The sequence below is a fragment of the Gobius niger genome (assembly GCF_951799975.1).
Source record: "Gobius niger genome assembly, chromosome: 7".
Taxonomy (NCBI): domain Eukaryota; kingdom Metazoa; phylum Chordata; class Actinopteri; order Gobiiformes; family Gobiidae; genus Gobius; species Gobius niger.
The window spans coordinates 15701131-15719543 of record NC_136858.1 but is presented as its reverse complement, the minus strand read 5'-3'; the positions used below and the strand labels follow the sequence as shown (position 1 = coordinate 15719543).

Sequence of the window (18413 nt, the reverse complement as noted above, 5' to 3'; positions counted from 1 at the left end):
GCCTATATTTTTAAAACAAAAATAATGAATCTCTTGCGCCATTCTACATGAAGCATGTCAAGTACAAATGTTAACCTTATCAGGTCAGCTGCGGGGTGTTATATTTCGTTTAGCCTGAGGTGCATTCCTCCATTTGTCATCAATTTCACAATGCAGGGTTTCAACCCGCCTTGACATAAATGTCTGCATACACGTTTTAATTCTGAGTAGAACTGTCAAAAAGGTCCCTCACAGTCTGAAAGCATAAAGATTCCTCTACATCCAGGACCTTTGTAACACTCTCCTACGAGCTTGTGTTTAATGTAAACATTTGACCCTGAAAATAATTGTGAAATTGTGTAACAAGTCATCAGAAAATTGCTATGTTTAGATACAAAATGTGGAGAAATTACCATATCAGAGGCGGAGTAAGGTTTCATAATTAGGTGAGCACAGAGCAGTTGTTACAGAAGCAGCTAATTCCCACGTCTTTGTAATTTCTATCTGTGTTCCTTTGATTTTCAAGCTATGAGCTGTGTAATTCTGGGGGAAAATAGGTTTAGTGTTAGAAAGCATAAACATTTAAGACAACTGCAATTTTGGATTATATACCTTTCCAATAAAAATCAAGTTCTGTTTGTGAAGCACAAGAGCTTGATAGCTATGTTGGAGCTCAGGTGTACCATTAGGAGCCGAAAAAAGCTGCACAAATATTTGCACGAGCCACTATGGGTTACCGTAAAGAGTATCTTTCCAATTGTATATTATGCAGAAATATGTTTGCATTACTTTTGGAGAAATGTCATCTTTCCCATCATGTTCTTGTTGGCAAAGTGATGTTGCATTTTCCCAGTTCCTGAATAAAATCGTATCAACATTGATTTGAAAAAAATATTACAGTAATTATTTGAATGAAGAGAGCCATGCATAAATGAATACTATCAGACAGTTATGGTGAAGTCTGGAAGAGAGGAGCAGCTCACTAAATATGGCCCACCAGCCACCACTTAATCCTAAAGAAAGGTTATATAATTTTGACGACCCTATAAAAGAAAAACATTTTATTATTATTGATAAAGTTGATATGTTCTGATGGTCAAAGCACTATCTGAACTCATAATTAATTAAAACAAAAGTGTATTGTTGGGATAAGTAACTGTACCTGACTTTCGCACATGCAGAAGAGTTCATATTAGGGGCTGAATCATCACATTTAAACCACGGAGGTAAACTTTACCTGACTCTGTTATGTAGGTTCGTTACCAGGGCAACAGGAGCACGCCTCCAGGGCGTGCCATTGGCTGCCTTTTTTTTGTTTTTATGACGCATTCATACAGGATGCGCGAGTTTGTATAAAAGTCTAACACAAATATTTGCTTCTGCTAGTGTCCAGTGCATCTTTCTTTCTTTTACATTCAGCATTTGTAGTTGTGCAGCAATTTTCAGAAGCAACAACAATGGCTACGGAGAAGTGTTTCACCAGAGGTAACAAAATATTTTTTAGTATTTGTTATATGTTCTTTAATGCTAAGATTGTCTTGAATTTTCAAAAGTCACATTATACTTTCTATACTGTGTTTTAAGCATGCTATTTTTAGTTTGTGTGTTTTATCCAAAGGTATTTTTTTTGTGATGTTCTTTCATACTAAGATTGTCTTGAAATTTGTTTGAATGTTTGAATTTGCCAAAGTCACATTACACTCCTTTATACTGTGTTTTGAGCATGCTATTTTTGGTTTGTGTATTTTACTGGCAAAACACTTAGTTCAGTTCAGTTCAGTTAACGTGTAAAGAAAGCGTTTGCATCTCACTGTGCTTCTTTTTGCAAAGTCATGGTCAGGTCATTAGAGAGACATGTTAATGACATTTCTGACAAAGGTTTGACTCTGCAGCGCCCTACAGTGGTCATTTGTGGGAATTACTGTGCCTATATAATACTCCTGGATCAGGAAGCAGTAGAAATACGTTTTTATTTTATGCTGACTTATTTTTTAAAATAAATGACTGCTCTTCCAGGTAGTGCTGCACCTGGCCCAGTGCCAAAAGGCCACATCAGACTATTCAGCATGAGATTCTGCCCGTTTGCACAGAGGGCCAGGCTGGTGCTCGCAGCCAAGGGAATTAAGTATGTTTAAAATGAAGTGTTTCTCGATTTTTACCTCTTAATTATAAACATTATCTGTTTTGTAAAAGGCATGACAAAATCAACATCCACCTAAAGGAACAACCAGAGTGGTTTCTGGAGAAGAACCCCCTTGGTCTTGTGCCGACTCTTGAGACAGAGGCAGGTGAGGTGCTGTATGAGTCCCCCATCATCTGTGATTACCTGGATGAGGTTTACCCAGAGAAAAAGCTTCTTCCCGCATCTCCTTTTGGAAAAGCTCAGCAGAGGATGATGCTGGAACATTTCTCCAAGGCAAGAAGTGCACATAGTGGGATTCAGCCAACACCATTTAAAGCTTTCTAAATTCTCCTGTTTAAATTTCACAGGTAGCACCTTATTTCTACAAAATTGCAATGGCAAAGAAGAAGAATGCAGATCTCACTGACCTCAAAGCTGAACTGAAAGAGAAGTTTGTCAAATTGGATGAGGTGCGTTGCACAGTCTGATCTTTTTCTTTACACATCACTGACTTAAACATTTTTTGTCCAGGATCTGGCTAAAAAGAAGACTAAATTCTTTTTCGGTGATTCCATTACAATGATTGATTATATGATGTGGCCATTTTTTGAAAGATTCGAGGCTGTCGGGGTGCTGTGGTAAGTTTTTATTGTTGTTAAATACTGTACAATTTTGGTACTGCTGCTTTTAGAAGGAAAAAAATCAACACAATGTCTTAAATGCAGTTTTATGCAAAATAACATTTGTGTTTTTCAGCCTCCTGGATGACACTCCAGAGCTAAAAAAGTGGTTTAACCGTATGCAAGAGGACCCTGCTGTCAAAGCTTGTTCACACAGCACTGAAACCCACCAGGCCTTTATTAAGACGGCTTTCAATGATTCACCAGACTATGACTATGGCCTGTAAACAAACCTATTGTATTTGAAAACCATCCATGTGGTCTGTCCTTTTTCATCAGTTTTTTCCACTGTAACATCCTCTTTTGAATAAAAAAGTACAACCCTAACCTATGACGTTTTTCCCCACATGATTATTAGGGTGGAACGTTACGTACTATAGTGCTCCACCAAAGAGCTGACATCACTATTAAGAAACCCAACACTGTGAAACTTAGCTGCCATTAGTATAAAATATGAAAAACATTTATGACCAGCATAAAAAAGGTACCCGCAGGAATATATTTGCCAACACATATCAAAATATACATAGAATAACTATTATTGATACAAAGGTTTCCAACATACAGAAAACATACTTTTTCGATTGTTTAAATAACAATAATAAATCTCTGTTGCTCCATTCTACGTGAAGCATGTCAAACAACAAATGTTAACCCAATCAGCTCAGCTGTGGGGCGTTATAATATTTCATTAAGCCCGAGGTGCACTCCCCGATTTGTCATCATTGGTGTATATTCTTGAAGCAGAGCCGGAGCATTTTTCAGCATTTCCTGAAAATGCATCCAAGTGCCTTCATTAAGTTTTCTGTCCAACACAAGCGAACGAAACAAGTTGACAGGATCTGCTTTTAAAAACGCTTGTGGAATCTGAATTTCTTTAGGCACTTTGGAGTTTCCAATGACTGCGTGATTGAGTCTTTTCTCCTGTAGGCTCCTTTTCACGAAATCAAGCAAATCCCTAAGTCTCCGGTCAATGTGAGCAGAAGACCATGTATGAGGCCGTTTATTTATCAGCAGGTGAAGGAGAGCAGTTTTGAAGTGGTAGTGAGTTAAAGTGTTCTCCCCTGTCAGCCCTGTTTGCTTGCGATGGAGAAAGGTTGCAATCTGAAGACAGTGCAAATGACAGGAATTTTGTGGCAATCTCTTGGTATAATATTTCAACATTTTCTTTTCATAGACAGCAAAAGATACGGGCCAATATGGGTCCTGAACACAATCAGAAATGGATGGAAAGCGGGTAACAAAGTAAGCATCGCTATCTTCAAACTGCACTGCCGGAATGAGATTCAAAATGATGACTTTTCCCGAAGGCAGTCGGACTTTGAAAGCACCGGCAGCGTCCAGGTTGCGGAAAGTCAGCTCAAAGTCGTATTTATGAGAAATTTTCCTCCACGATTTGGTAATGGAGATTTGAAACCACTTCATGACTTGATGTTTTGACAGGATATTTGAGTTTTTGCAACACAGGAGTTCCTCTGAACTGCGTTCTGGTTTTAAGTTGTTATTACTGGAATGTAACAAGCAAATCATGTCGTCTCCCAGATTGGCCGAGCCACAAAGACAGCCTTCATCCCCAAATCTGGAAACCTTGATCACACCACATCCCTGCATGTTTGGCGGGATATCGGCCAGACAAAAGCGGAAATAGTATGGATCGGGAGGCGAAAATGGCACTATTAGGTCACAGGAGAGTGGCTTGCACACTTGCCGGGATTCAAACAGGCTTCCGATGCCTACAAAGTCCGCTATTTCCATGTTTGAGTCCATGTCGCGAAGTGCTTTGAGCAGGTCGTCCGCAAAGCCCTCCATAAACTCCTTCAGCCTGCAGGTTTCACGGGCAGAAGAGCACTTATCGCTGAAGTTTTGCAGGATATCCTTACTTAGAGCCATTGTTCTTGGACAGACAGTTTCGCTCTCATTTTCATCTTCGATAGAAGAGAATTCCAGGTCGAAATTCCCCCTGCAAAGCTCGATGGTTAGAAATATTATGAATGATACAGTACTCCAGATATACCAGCTATAGTCCTCCTGTTCAACTTGTTTATCTTCAAGTTGGGATATTTCCTCTTCTAACTTTAGCTGCTCTTTGGCAAGTCGTTCTTCGTGCTCTTTCATCCGAGCTAGGAGCTGGTCGTCCTGCTCTGGTAAGGTGGTGTTCTCATGGGGAAAGAGGATTGGGTTGAATATGGCAGCAGCGACCACCACACACAGTCGGGCAATGGCTCCCTGCATCTTTAACTGGGGGTATTCACGTCTCTCATAGTTATCCAGTCAAGTGCACTCTCCAACCTGAAATAAAACAATAAAACAGTATATTTCAGAATTAGACACTAAAGTTAATTAACCACTATTACAGCTTTAATTCTGAGTAGAAGTATCAAAAATCCCCCTCCCTTTAACCCAGCCCCAGAGAGCCCACCTCTATATATAGCGGCAGTGGGTTGAATGACGCACATCGCCAGTATCAGACTGTGCAGCATGGAGGAAGGAAGATCAAGCCCTGCAGAGGAACATCGCCCTTTCTAGATCGCTTTTTGAACCTAAAAGTTAACATCCTGCATACACGAGATCCTGCAAAGCACAGCCTATGTTGCATCTTGCAGTCTTTAATAACACACAAAAAAGTTCTCATAATAGAATTAACTATAGAAAATGAAGGAAGTCACTCTCTTGGTTGCCATCAACAGATAATGCAACGCTGTACTAAGAAGGAAATTACACAAGACCTGCTTCTGTTCCAATTACTATTTCTTTTCTACTCATGCCTTGCACTTAGAATTTGGAGAAGGACAAAGTTTAGGAACTGTTTTGTGACAGGCATGAGAAAAAGCTCCCATGACTTATTGGGTGTTTTCCTAAACATACACAGCAAAGTTCCTTCAGTGAAACAGGCAGCAGCTTCATTGGAAAAATGTGGATCCAGATGTCAATATAAGAAATGTCACACGAAATGTAATAAGCTTGTCACCGTTTGCCCAGGAAACATTTCAAATATGGAAAAGCTTGGGTGTTATATAAGGCTTTTCAAGTTCAATATTTTTTAAGAATCAAGAAGAGGTAGCCCACAAAATATGACGTCACATGAAAAGGATTCTCTTTCCACTATGAGTAAATCTGTGAGCGATATAAGCTTTATCAAGGCCGTGGGAACCCAGGGTGCTGAGGGCGCTGCAGCACCCCCTGGTGGATAGTTTGTGAGCTGCAGGCAATATTGACCCCTTAACTCCTAGCCTGATAAACCACACCCACCGTCTTTCTGCACGAAACAAGGTGGGTCTGGCCACGCACGGTAGACAAGTTGTTGATTGGCGGCTAAGGCCGAGCCGAACCAATCACGACCGTCACAGAGAAATGAGATGGTTACGTCACTCGCTGCACCTCTGTGTTTTTAGTTCAATTAACGTTAACATCAGCCAAAACTAATCATTGGATGAAGTAGTCAAGGATTTTGCCTCGCGTTCTCCGCGTGAGTTTATATTCACTTCATATTTGTTTAATTGGACACAGCTGTCGTCACGTCCGCTAATCGCTAATTGGTTTATTTCACTGACAATCTGTGCGCGTTAGGCCCGCCCGTTCAAACTGCTCCAATTGCTCCGTGACCAGACTAACTCCCTGCATGGAATGAACAGGGAAGAGTATGGCAGAGCCAGGCAACTTAACTCCCACTGGACTCGAGCACATTTTCTCCAGCTTTACCCCAGTCCAAAAGCTTCTGGAAAAAAGGTGTGAAAATAGCAACAAAACTGAGACGAAAACGAGGATGAAAATGTGAAAAAAGTGAGAAAAAATTGACGAAAAAGTGACAAAAAATGTACAAAAAAATGACAAAAATGGACAAAAAATGGACAAAAAAGTGAGAAAAATGTGACGAAAAATTGAGAAACATTTGACGAAAAATTGAGGAAAAAATGGACGAAAAAGTGATGAGAATTTGACAAAAAAATGCGAATAATTTGACGAAAATGTGACAAAAAATTTACAAAAAATGACAAAAATTTACAATAAATTGACAAAAAAGTGAGAAAAATTTGACGAAAAATGGAGGAAAAAATGGACGAAAAAGTGATAAGAATTTGACAAAAAAAATGCGAATAATTTGACGAAAAAGTGACAAAAAAGTCACGAAAATATGACAAAAATGAGAATGAAAAAGTGATGAAAAAAAATCTGATGTGAGGAAAAAGATCAATTTAGTTTTTATAGGTCTTTCAAATGAGGCGTTACACTGGCCTACAGGATTTGGGTAAAGCTGAACTGGAGAAAATGCTCTCGGTTCAGGCGGGAGTTAAGAGGTTAATACATAGGATTTATGCACAGAAAAAGTATTTTGGGGGTAAATTTTGTCCCTCAGCACCCCCTAACTAACATATCTTCCCACGGCTCTGAGTTTTATGGGAAAAAAACAAATAAATACATTTCATATTATTTTATTAGATTTTTACTAGTATTTTGACGAAGAACAAAGCAGAAATGAATGTACAAATGTGAAATGTGAAAAAAGAAGCAGTTGCTGAGAGTTACGTTATGATGACGGTGGCTCCATGATGTGACTGTTCCCTCCTCTGTTCCCTTAGCAACAAAATAGCCCTACATGGACACAGTCGGGGTCAAATAAACACGATGTGTAATTCCTAACGCGTGTCACGTTTCAACAAGATGTAAGTAGAGGAGAGTAGAGTACATATAAAAAAAAAAAACAGTTTAATTCTAAGAAAAAGCCAGGAGGAAGTTACTGGTCTCTGCGGCGGGGACATCGCGTTAGTAACATGTTAGCTAACTCAACTTCTTGGCTAATACTACAGTTCTAGCTAGAAAGTACTAGTGTGCATTTTCGTTAGCTTACAACGTAAACAGAAACCTACCTTTGCACGCTTCTCTGATGCTCTTCATGACTGTGTTTCAGCGGTGCCCATTCCTTCTCATCGCGCGCGAGGGGAGCAGAAAGTTCCTAGTAAGTTTCAGAGTTTCCCTCTTACACATTTCCTGCATGTGCGCTCCACCCATGAGACAGAGAAAGAAAGCCCGCCCTGTTACATGATCTCTCAAAAAGCGTGTGTGTTTACTGTTTACTCGCCATGGAACTTGTTAGATTAAAAAAGAAAAGAAAAGGGCCACCAGTCCCGCCTCAACCGAGCTTTACCCAAATCTAAAAGCTAAAAAGAAAAGCATCAAAATAGCGAGAAAATGATGATAGAAAAAATAATAAGGAATTCCGTGGAGTATGGTGTACCACAAGGTTCAATTTTGGGACCATTATTATTTATTATTTATATTAATGATTTTGCTTCTGTTTCTACGACCACCTTTCCCGTTCTTTTTGCTGATGATACCAATCAAAAAAATAATAATAAAAAGCCGAACTGGGGAAAATGCACTCGTTAATGTTAAGGCGGGAAATATGTATTTGTGGAAGTGCACAATTACGCTAATTTGGGCCAGGCTAGTCAGAGCCCAGGGCTGTTTTTCAGTCCCAGTCCGCCCCTGTATTCGAGTCATGTTTAATGAAAAAAACATGTCATGGTCAAATTGTGTTTCCAGACCTTACTCTCTTTCACCAGGCTAAAAGGCTTCAACTATGCATTTACAACAACACAGCCACTCATCATTGGAAAATATTTGATTTTTATTTTTTAAAAGCAATGTACTGTGATTGAAGTACATTCAGTACTTTAAAGAACAAAAACTTAAAAACACATACCTAAAGTAGTTTTATTTGGCGCTTTTCTGCACCGTTTCAGAGTTTCCCCTGCCTCCAAAAACATGCGGGTCAGGTTGGCCCACAATGACAACACGCTCAGTCTCAGGACTTATGACACACGCACTAGTTTGAAACAGCAAAATACATTATTTTAACCTCTTAACCCCCACCTGAACAGAGCACATTTTCTCCAATTTGGCTTTACCCAAATCTGAAAACTTGCACAAAGCGTCAAAATAGCAACAAAAACAAGAGGACAAAAATGAGCATGAAAAAAAAACACAAAAAAAACAAACATAATAAAGTGACAAAATGAAGTCACAAAAGAGTAAGAGAAAAGGTACAAAAACGTGACCAAAATGAAACAAAAAAGCAATGAAAGTGCAGCAAAAAAAAAGTGAGAAAAACAAGGCAAACATTTATTGAAAACGCAATAAAAAATCCACAGAAAGGCAACAGAAGAGCGACAAAAAATAGATGAAAAAGAATGTAGAAAAAAGTGAGGACAACACAACAACAACGCGAGGAAAAAGAATAGTTTAGATAACTTTTGTAGGTCTTTCAAATGAGGCATTACCCTGGCGTATAGGCTGTAAGCTCCGGTCGAGAAGCTTTTAGATTTGAGTAAAGCTGGAGTTGAGAAAATGTGCTTGGTAAGGCGGGTGTGGTAAGAGGTTAAACTAAATACAGTATTTATTCAAAGACACCTTCAGATGAAACACTTATTGTTCATAAACACAGAGTTGTGTATTTTAAAAGCTATAAAGCATGCACATTATTTTAACTACTACCACGCAGTATTTTCAATACATCTTCAACTGTCTTGTTTTGGTCAGTCTTTTTCAGGTACTGGATGAGCTTAGGAGCAGCATCCTTACTCTCTTTCTCATCCCAGATCTTCAGCAGGGCTATGGTGCGCTCCAAACTGTCATTTGGGTGATTTTCCTCACAAGTCTTTATTTTACCTTCATGGATTGCACTACTCATTGCTAAGTTCCTCATGGGAGTCCACCCAATCACTACGGCGATGTCAGGGATGAAAGGTGTTAGACACTTGGGAAGTTCAGGCTCTGAAATATATCAACAATAGTTAATATTGTACTTAATGAACAAAGCATAATACATTTGATAACAATGTATTCCAATCATTTCAACACAGTATGTTTCAGTAACTTCAAACAAAAAATAAAGTACTTTAAAAAAAAAACTAAATTAAGTTAATTATAAAATAAAATGTAATAGTTGTGCGCTTGTAAAAAACAATAAGCCACACATATCACAAAGATATATCAGATAAATGTAAGCAAAGAAATACTTAAAGATTTTTTATGGAACAATATTTTGGTACAGCTTCGGTACAGCTTTGAATGTGAGTCATGTGATCATTTGTGAGCGATAATTGTGAAAGAATTGAGACGGATTGACTTACCAGGAAGAGACAGAGGCACCTCCTAAAGTAAGACAGACAAATACGTACACTATGAATAAAAGTAATTTTATTGTGCAAACTTAATTACAATCATATCACAACAGTCACATGCACTAACTCAGGCACCGACAGTGACACAAGAAACTAACCTGAACCTCCTACATCAAGGATAGCTTTGTAATGTTAGGAGAAATAGCATTAAAGCACATGTACATGCTCTAGATGTGCTTTTAGTCACGCACAAGAGTTTTAGTATTGAAATAGGTTCATTAAAAAACAAACTTTTACCTCAGAAGCTTCCACTTGTCCATTTTCAATAGGTTTGCCCCCTAATGAACAAAAAGGACAGCAGTTGAAATGAAACAAACTTCTAGGGATTGTTTGGAGTATTTTGCCCGCCTCCAGTAGTGAGGAAAATAGTCACCTGAGTTTCTTTTCTTCCAAAATAAATAACCTCCTACAGCAACAGCAACTGCAAACACATGTTTCTTTAACATAATTTTTCCCATAATATCATATACAAGAATGGTGTATTATATTTCATTACCTGCCAGAAGTGGAATAATTATACCCAGTGTTATGCCAAGAGTTTTGTCTGAAAAATACAGTAACGCATATTAATATTCGTGGAACTCATCACAGTAGTAGTCATTGTAGTAGTAGCAGAAGTACCTTGAGGTTTGTCATTGCATATAGTATTATTGGTAAGAGAACAGGCCACTTTTACGCCCTCTGGACCGCACCTAAACCAGAACAAAATATTGAAATAGCAGTTTATTATTTATTTTTGATGTCAAGACTTTCTAAACTTCATATGTAAAGGACTAAAAATGTACTTACACATGGCAAAGCTCGCAGACCGTACAGGGTGTTTTCCCATCGGGGCAGTAGTGATTCTCCTTACATTTACATGTGGAGTCAAGTATAGGAGTGCATTCTCTGTCCACCTCCAGATTAGCTGCAACACAAACCACAGCTTTTTGTTTTCAATATCGTTTTTGTTAAACACAAGGCTCATGAATAAGGTATGTTTTATACTGTACCATTTGGCTGTGCGCAGGAAGTGCAGGGCTCGCATGTTTGCTGCTGGTTGGCGTGACTTTGGTACTCCAACTCTTTTACACACTCTTCACACTTAGTTTGTTTCTGGGCTGTGCAGTGCGCCTCGACTCTACTGCCTAGAAGATGAGAGTATTGTCGTAACCTTAACAGAGCGCTTGCAAACAGATTTTGTCTTGTGCTCTGCAGACTTACCAGCGGGACAGTTGCAGCATTTTCTCCCCTCATACTCATACGTCCCATCTTGACACGCCTGCCTCCTGGCGCGGACCACTTTTGCCTCGGTCCAGGATGTCAACATACAAAGGAGACTAGGTAGGCAGAGGACAATAAAAACAAACAAACTGTTCAACATTTTAAGATTCTACATTACATACTTTCTTTACTACTAGGGCTGAAACAACTAATTGATTAATCGACAACTAATCGATTACTAAAATAGTTGTCAACTATTCCAGTAATCGATTAATCGTTTTCTAGTAAACACAGACTAAAATTGAGCAAAAAAGACACGACAATTATGTATTTTGGATGAAAACCTACTTTGTTTTTTAAAGTTAGGGTCTGCAGTGCTTTGTACATCGTAAATTTCATAAATATCTGTCTTTGTCTCGTCCAATCAAAGCAGAATTAGCACAAAGAGCCTCCTACAAACGTTTACTTTAAGTTTACTCCATCCATGTGTCCTCAAGCGGTGCCACTTTAGCTTTATGTGATAAAAAAATTGAAAAAAATACAATTTCCATGCACCTTTCACAGCCAAGCGATTAATCGATTAATCGTGAAAATAATCGGTCGATTAATCGATTACCAAAATAATCGTTAGTTGCAGCCCTATTTACTACTATACTAAGATTTTTAAGTAGTCTTTCTCCAATCATTTTAGCAAGAGTAATATGGAAAACAAAATTATTTCTTTGTTTCTGTGAATACTAAAGGCTCACACTGTGCCTGTTCCAAAGGGAGTGACGCTGTTCGGGAAAAAAACACTGCAAATTACTAGCCATGCTGTGTAGTAGAGACAGTTCGAATGCTAAAATGATTAACAAGGTTGGTTGAAGTCTGAATTTTAAAAACACACCCTGGCATCAACAGGTGGAGGATGAGAGTTTTGAGCTTTTGAGACAGACGGACACAACTCTTGATATGTTTTGATGTTGTTTCAGCGTTTTAAACATTATCAATATATTTAGCTTCATATTGAGCAAACGCGATTCTGACGGAGCATATACAGAAACATAGCAGAGGAGGGGATCGAGTAAAACTATTACTTCAAAGGGAAACTTGGTATATCTATACTTTAAAGGCTACCGCATATCCTGGATTAAATGAGGAAATTGACTTCAGCCCTTTTCTGTAGCAGTATTCAACAATGTTATATACTTTTCCCCTGGTCCTCACTTCTTGTTGGAGCCGATGTGTGGAAGAAAACAGCAATATGTTTTAAAGATTTTACAGTTCAACAGCCCAGCACACTAAAGGCTTTTAAAACGTGAATAGAGATTTATGATGTGGGAGGATGAGTGCCTTGTTTTTTTTTGTTTTCTTATGATTGTGATGGATATTTCAATTCATAGAGTATTTGGTTTCGTCATCAAGTTTAATGGACTGTACATTGAGGCCTACTTTGATAACCATTATAGGCTAGACTTGATTCTGCTTTAAAGAATACAGTAAATGATTGTACACATATATTCTGTGATCAAAATGCTGCTGATACAAAAAAAAAAAAAAGCAGTGATACTATATAGTACAGTACGCCGGTTTTGGAGGAAGTGAAAGTATTGTTATGTGTGGTTACGTTTATAAATAGAACACTGATGGTAAATCTACTACGCTGTAACTCAACTTTATAATCGTGATCATATTAATTTGGCACAACTTTTGACAAAGAGTACTCTCAATTTCTCTGGCCGGCCTCAGTTGATGTTTTTTGCAGTGTCGTCCGTAAGGTTTCGTTTAGTACCGCGCCCATAGAAAGTTCACGCAGTGTTGACAGTGTTGTAAAAGAAAAGATAGATTACTTACAGTGCCGCAGATAGGCAGGATGTCACCAAAAGAGCTGTACGTTTCTTCACATCAGCCATCATAGACGTCCTGGTGAGGCAAATAACCACGGTGTTGTGTTTCCTTATTTGAAATGAAATGTAGGCGGGTCTTCACTTTACTTTCGGTTTCGATAGTTTTGCGTAATCTCTATGGTGACTAAAGGCATCTGGCATTTTGGGGATTATTCTGGGGATTGCCACGTTGAAAATGCTGTTAGAGAAGCCTACGAAAAAAAAGAAGAAAGAAAAGAAAGAAAGAAAGAAAGAAAATAGGGTGCTTAATGTAATGCTTGACCTAGGCTGTGGGTCAAATTGGTAAAGAAGAGTGGGAGAATAGGCTGTTGGCATTATTAATCGTATAAAATCCTGTACAATGCCACCACATTTGCTATTCAATTTGCATTGCGCATACAGTTGAAACAATAGACGTGATTTTCAAAAAATTAACTTGATCAATGCAGTACTTCATTTTACCACTACGGGGTGCCACAACTCTACTGCAATGAAATGGGCTGTTCCTTAGCCAAGTCTTAAAATTTAACATTTTAGTGTTAAATAGTTAGGAAATCGAGCACATATAACATGTAATGTGCAGATAGGTCTACTGTCTTAATAAAAAATGTAAAAAAAATAAAATAATAATATAACATTTCAGTTCAGTTCAGTTTAGTTTATTATGAATATACAGTAAAAAGATTTACACATTCATTCATGGAATATTGCATATTCATAAATTCATTCATAAACAGTTTGCTCATATATGGGGCCCAAGATAAGACACAATATTAAAAACACAAACATACATTAATACATTAGCAACCTAGGAAACATTACCTTTGTTGCCTATTACCTTCCAAACCTATAACTAACCTTACCTACTCTAATCTAAAGCTACCATATCATACTTGTATTACTTTAGCAATGCATCAATTTAAAAGAGTACACACTATATGCTCACACACATTGGGACATACTACCATCAGACACAAGTTTTTAATTATTTATTTGTATTTATCTATTTATTTATTTATTTGAATGTTTTTTGTTTTTTTTGTTTTTTGTTTTTTTTATTGATTTTAGAGGTCCAACTAGGGTTTATTGTATTTTTCTAGATGCTCAATTTTTAATTTCTTTTTAAAAATGGTCAAAGATGTAGCAGTTTTAATTTCAGTGTTCATTTGAACTTGTTGTTACAGCATAGGCCTACATTAAAATTGATAACAGAATTTGAATCCACCAAGAACCAAACAAACTGTTCGGACTACGCTTACACAACTGAATTTTATTTGAGTTGATTTTAGTGCAGTTTATATGTTTGCTTACAATAGTTAATTCAATTATTTATTTCAGAATTTAGTTGCCTTGATGCACTTTGGTGTTCTTTCTGAAATTAGGTCACGGCAGCCTAAAGTGACTTTTTTATACCACATTCTACTAGACACTAGTTAAAAGCATCTCCAAAGGCAAAAGCGCTCCGAGAACGTTATGCAGCTGTGCCTAAAACACTCTCTTCAGTTCTCTCTGCCTTTGTTAATGAAATGTTGTGTGGGGTTGGTGATGTTTACCTCATGACTGCCTAAAGGTTGAGCTTCAGTCAGCTTTAGTTCTTAAATTCAGAGGCAAAGCTTCTAGGCTGATTCTGTCTCTGGAAACCTTGAATGTAGTGATGGTGGAGGGGTATCTTTATCTGTTAATAGGCCATTTATTTAGAGAATAACATAAACCAATTTCCCTATTCACCATACTCACCAACTTCTACTATGCTGAATACTTTTAGCCTATATCCGCATGTGTCGTCTAAATTGACCACAATTTGAAAAAGAGAAGGCTTGGTTATAAAAGCATGTCTTAATGTTTTACCCTGCAACTCATGTTGTCAGTCGTACTTCACCGATGTTCCATAAAGGCAGTCATATAAGTGGTATACTGATTGATTTTATTAGTAGTAGAACATTTCCATGTTACACTAAAAAAAAGAAATCAGTAATTTGACAACTAGAAATAAAAAAATAGATCAATTAATTAAAAACTCTCACTCTGTCATTGGCAACATTGAACACAGAGTGTTCAGACTTATAATTTGAACATTAACTTATAAAATGTTCATATAAGGTTACTATGTCCACAGCCTTAACACAACGTAACATTTATCAAAACTATGTTGAAAAGGTAACAGCAGTTGAGCTTCTACTGGTGAATGCATCAGAATACTGTAATATGAACACTGGATTGGTTTAACTTGACCCTAACTGAGAATTTGGTGTACGATAACACAATGTTGCTCTCTGTAGGTAGCCTCTATAGCTAAATTTACTTATAAAATTATCTGAATCTTAGCTTATTGGCTTATTAGTGTGTGTAAGTAATACGCATGTACTGCTGCCATTAAACCCATATCAGTGCCATACATCCCTTTGTGTTTACTCACATACTGGCTCAGATCATAACACAGGCCGATCTGTGTTTCATGGTTTCAGGCCTCTTCCTCAAGAGTTGCTAGGCAACCACCCAGGACTCCAGAGAGTCATCCTGCACAGCCTACAAATAGTTCAGCTCACAACTTACTCTGGGAATGGCATAGTGCTATTACGTCTGCTGAGGAAGTTGTCTGATCATTATCACCATTGCAGTGTCTGTGTCTGTGTCTTTGACAGTGCACTAAGTGTTTTATTTATGTTACGCATTGACTGCATTATCTTTACCAATATATCACAAGTTCATCTACTATTTGATAAGGAGAAAGTGTTTGGGCCACTACCCTTATAAATCATGTTTGTATTTAGTCTAATGACCTAGTAATAGGCTAATAGTAATTGAGACCTCTAGTAGCAACAGTAGTGGTTGTAACAAAAGAATCAGTATTAGCAAAATTATGTATTACATTCATAATAAAATAACGTTTGGTATAAGTATAATTCAAGTAAAGCTATGCATGCACTCCTAATTCAGTTGCTGCTCTACGTTGATAATTATCTATAGGCCAGAGTTGAACTTTTGCCCTTTTGACTTTTAGCACTTTTACATTACATATGCTGTTTGAAAACTCCATGTAGTGTTTCTTGGAAAAGTGCCCTTGGGCAGATTTTTTCCCTCCCAAATTTAGCCTTACTCCAAACATGTACCAGTTTTTCCAGTCTACTACTATACCAAAAGGAAACGCGAGTGTGCAAATGTCCACCACCAGTGTACTGAGTAGGACGATGAGGTTTTTGTATAATGCAAAGCTTTTCTGCTGTTGGTCTACCTCATTCAAGCCAATGTAAAGTGTGAGGCTTTATCGTGGGGAAGCTTGATATGATGTGCATAGAACAGAACAGGAAGAAGTCTTGCTGCTTTTCAACCACAGGAAATAACCTCAGAGGTGATGACGCAGGCCTCGGGGGAACACTCAGCCAAACTAACTCTAACGGCTGGTGAGATTCAAATGCAAGGCCTGATGCATAAGAGGTTAAACACTTCAATACTGCAGTAGTAGTGAGAAATAGATATCTTTTTCCTTGTGCTACCGTATGCCCTTTTAGTAAGAGCTTGAGGTGGGGCTGTCAGTTGAGCCTTTTTCCCACCAGTTACATAGTAGTTGGTTTAAACTACTATGTAAGTAGTATGTGGTTGGTTGTGACAGGCATATAGAAAAAAGACATTGTGTTTCACGGGACAAGCCGAAAAGAAAACATTATTTCAAAGTACATTGTGCTAATGGTTACAATAGAAAATAGTCATAGTGGTACTAACATCTTATGGTTACATCAGTCGAAGCTCTGGTCATTCCTGATGTAATGTTATACCACACTGTACCAGTAGATGGAGTCAAGAGCTCTAACAGCTGCATTCTTGATGCAATAGTGCCTTTGTTGTAAAAGGAATGCATTGTATTGGAAGTAATTGTAGATGTATAGTAGCAATAGTATTAAAGTGCATACTTATCACTAGTCTTTTTGTTGGAACTGGAAATTTCAAGCTTTAGAACGGCCCCTCCATGGTCCTTCTACGCCTCCAGGGAGCTCTGTAACATCGCGATGAAAATACGTGTTCTGATTTGATTTGATTTTTTTTATGGATAGATAATCATAAATAATATACTACAACAATGATAATCATAATAAAATAAAACTAGCCTTTTCCACATCCAACGTGTGTCCAAAACGATTTTGATGAAAAAAACACACAGCGAAAAGTGAAATCTTGCCATGGGAGCTAAATTGACTGGGATCGACCCTGTACATCAATACACGTTCAAGTCAAATATACATAGAAGACCTTTTGTGCAATACATTTTCTCATTAGACTTATTTGTGAGTCTTTATTCGCTCAATATGGTGGATTTGGCCTTCATAATTCATACACTCTTTCATCTGAGGAGGAGTAGGAGACAATGGAGAAAAGTGCTGAAGTGGATGTTTCAAAGTGCGCAGAAGACGACAGCAGTATAATGCCAACTGAGTATTCCAAAGAGTCGGATTTATTTCAACTATTGGAATTGTGAGAAATCCGGTTAGAGACTTTATCAGAACAGCGGGAGGGAGAAGCTAAGCCAAGCGTATAGATGTGAACACTGGCTGTCCTGACGCTTACCTGTAGTCAATGTGTGTCCTCATAGAGCCTCTGCTACATTGTACGAAGGCATTCTTTCCATCTCTTTGCATTGGATTCTGTCCTTGTCCTTCCTGACAATACTGCAGACAGTTATGTGGCTGTACAATATGTCTACATTTATCATGGCAAAGTTTTAAAAGCTTGTTGTTTGGAATTTTGATTCCAACAGTCTACAGTGTACAAAGTTGAATAATGTTTGTTGAAATATATGGAGGATAAGGGTTTGCTTTAGTTCGCAGTACAGTAATAACTATTTAACATGGTGATAGACTGGAAATAGCATGGTAATTAGGGATAACAAGTGATAATGCATTATTACCAAGAAAATGCAACATTTACTGGTAATTTACTGGGTTAAGATTAGGGCTAGGGTTATCATATTGCCATAAATTAGGTGTGTCCTGTTTCTATGCAATTACCATAATTACCATGTTATTACACTTTTAGATATCATTCTATTTCTATCATTTTGTCACACTATTACTGTGCTGTAAAGTTCTACCAATAATAATTAGATTCAAGTATTTTTTTTAAATGTAATTTACATATGTTAACACATGTTAATGTATTTACATACATTTATTATAGATAATGGGAAACAACTTATTCAATATAGTTTTTCCAATTATTTTCAGTAGCTTCTGTTTTCCAATCCAACTTTATTTACAATAATATTAATTTTACAAAAAAAAAAAATCAAAACAATAGACACAAAAATGCAACATTCAGAAATCTAACTTCTGGCAATCTGTTGTTGTTATATTAACGTGTAAAATAAACAGATGTATAATGTTTGGTATTC

The 18413-nt window shown here is 37.6% G+C and overlaps 3 protein-coding genes across 3 annotated transcripts; 1 reads left to right on the top strand and 2 right to left on the bottom strand.

Moving 5' to 3' along the window:
- The first annotated feature begins 1352 nt into the window (after nucleotides 1–1352).
- Nucleotides 1353–3270, top strand: LOC306965873 (glutathione S-transferase omega-1-like). The gene is made up of 6 exons (XM_079560444.1): nucleotides 1353–1464; nucleotides 1996–2104; nucleotides 2173–2395; nucleotides 2470–2571; nucleotides 2633–2739; nucleotides 2858–3270. The coding sequence occupies exons 1-6, from the start codon at nucleotides 1437–1439 to the stop codon at nucleotides 3006–3008; spliced, it is 720 nt and encodes a 239-aa protein (XP_079416570.1). The 5' UTR covers nucleotides 1353–1436; the 3' UTR covers nucleotides 3009–3270.
- Nucleotides 3271–3345: 75 nt separating this feature from the next.
- itprip (inositol 1,4,5-trisphosphate receptor interacting protein) lies at nucleotides 3346–7786 on the bottom strand. The gene is made up of 2 exons (XM_079560443.1): nucleotides 7647–7786; nucleotides 3346–5070 (listed from the first exon to the last, which is right to left on the bottom strand). Exon 2 carries the CDS (start codon nucleotides 5011–5013, stop codon nucleotides 3460–3462), a length of 1554 nt encoding a protein of 517 aa, XP_079416569.1. The 5' UTR covers nucleotides 5014–5070; nucleotides 7647–7786; the 3' UTR covers nucleotides 3346–3459.
- Nucleotides 5053–13128, bottom strand: fas (Fas cell surface death receptor; the record flags this gene model as incomplete). The annotated part of the gene is made up of 9 exons (XM_079559377.1): nucleotides 12999–13128; nucleotides 11166–11281; nucleotides 10955–11089; nucleotides 10752–10869; nucleotides 10584–10654; nucleotides 10459–10506; nucleotides 10336–10383; nucleotides 10200–10240; nucleotides 5053–5070 (listed from the first exon to the last, which is right to left on the bottom strand). Exons 1-9 carry the CDS (start codon nucleotides 13058–13060, stop codon nucleotides 5053–5055), a joined length of 657 nt encoding a protein of 218 aa, XP_079415503.1. The 5' UTR covers nucleotides 13061–13128.
- Between the last annotated feature and the right edge of the window lie 5285 nt (nucleotides 13129–18413).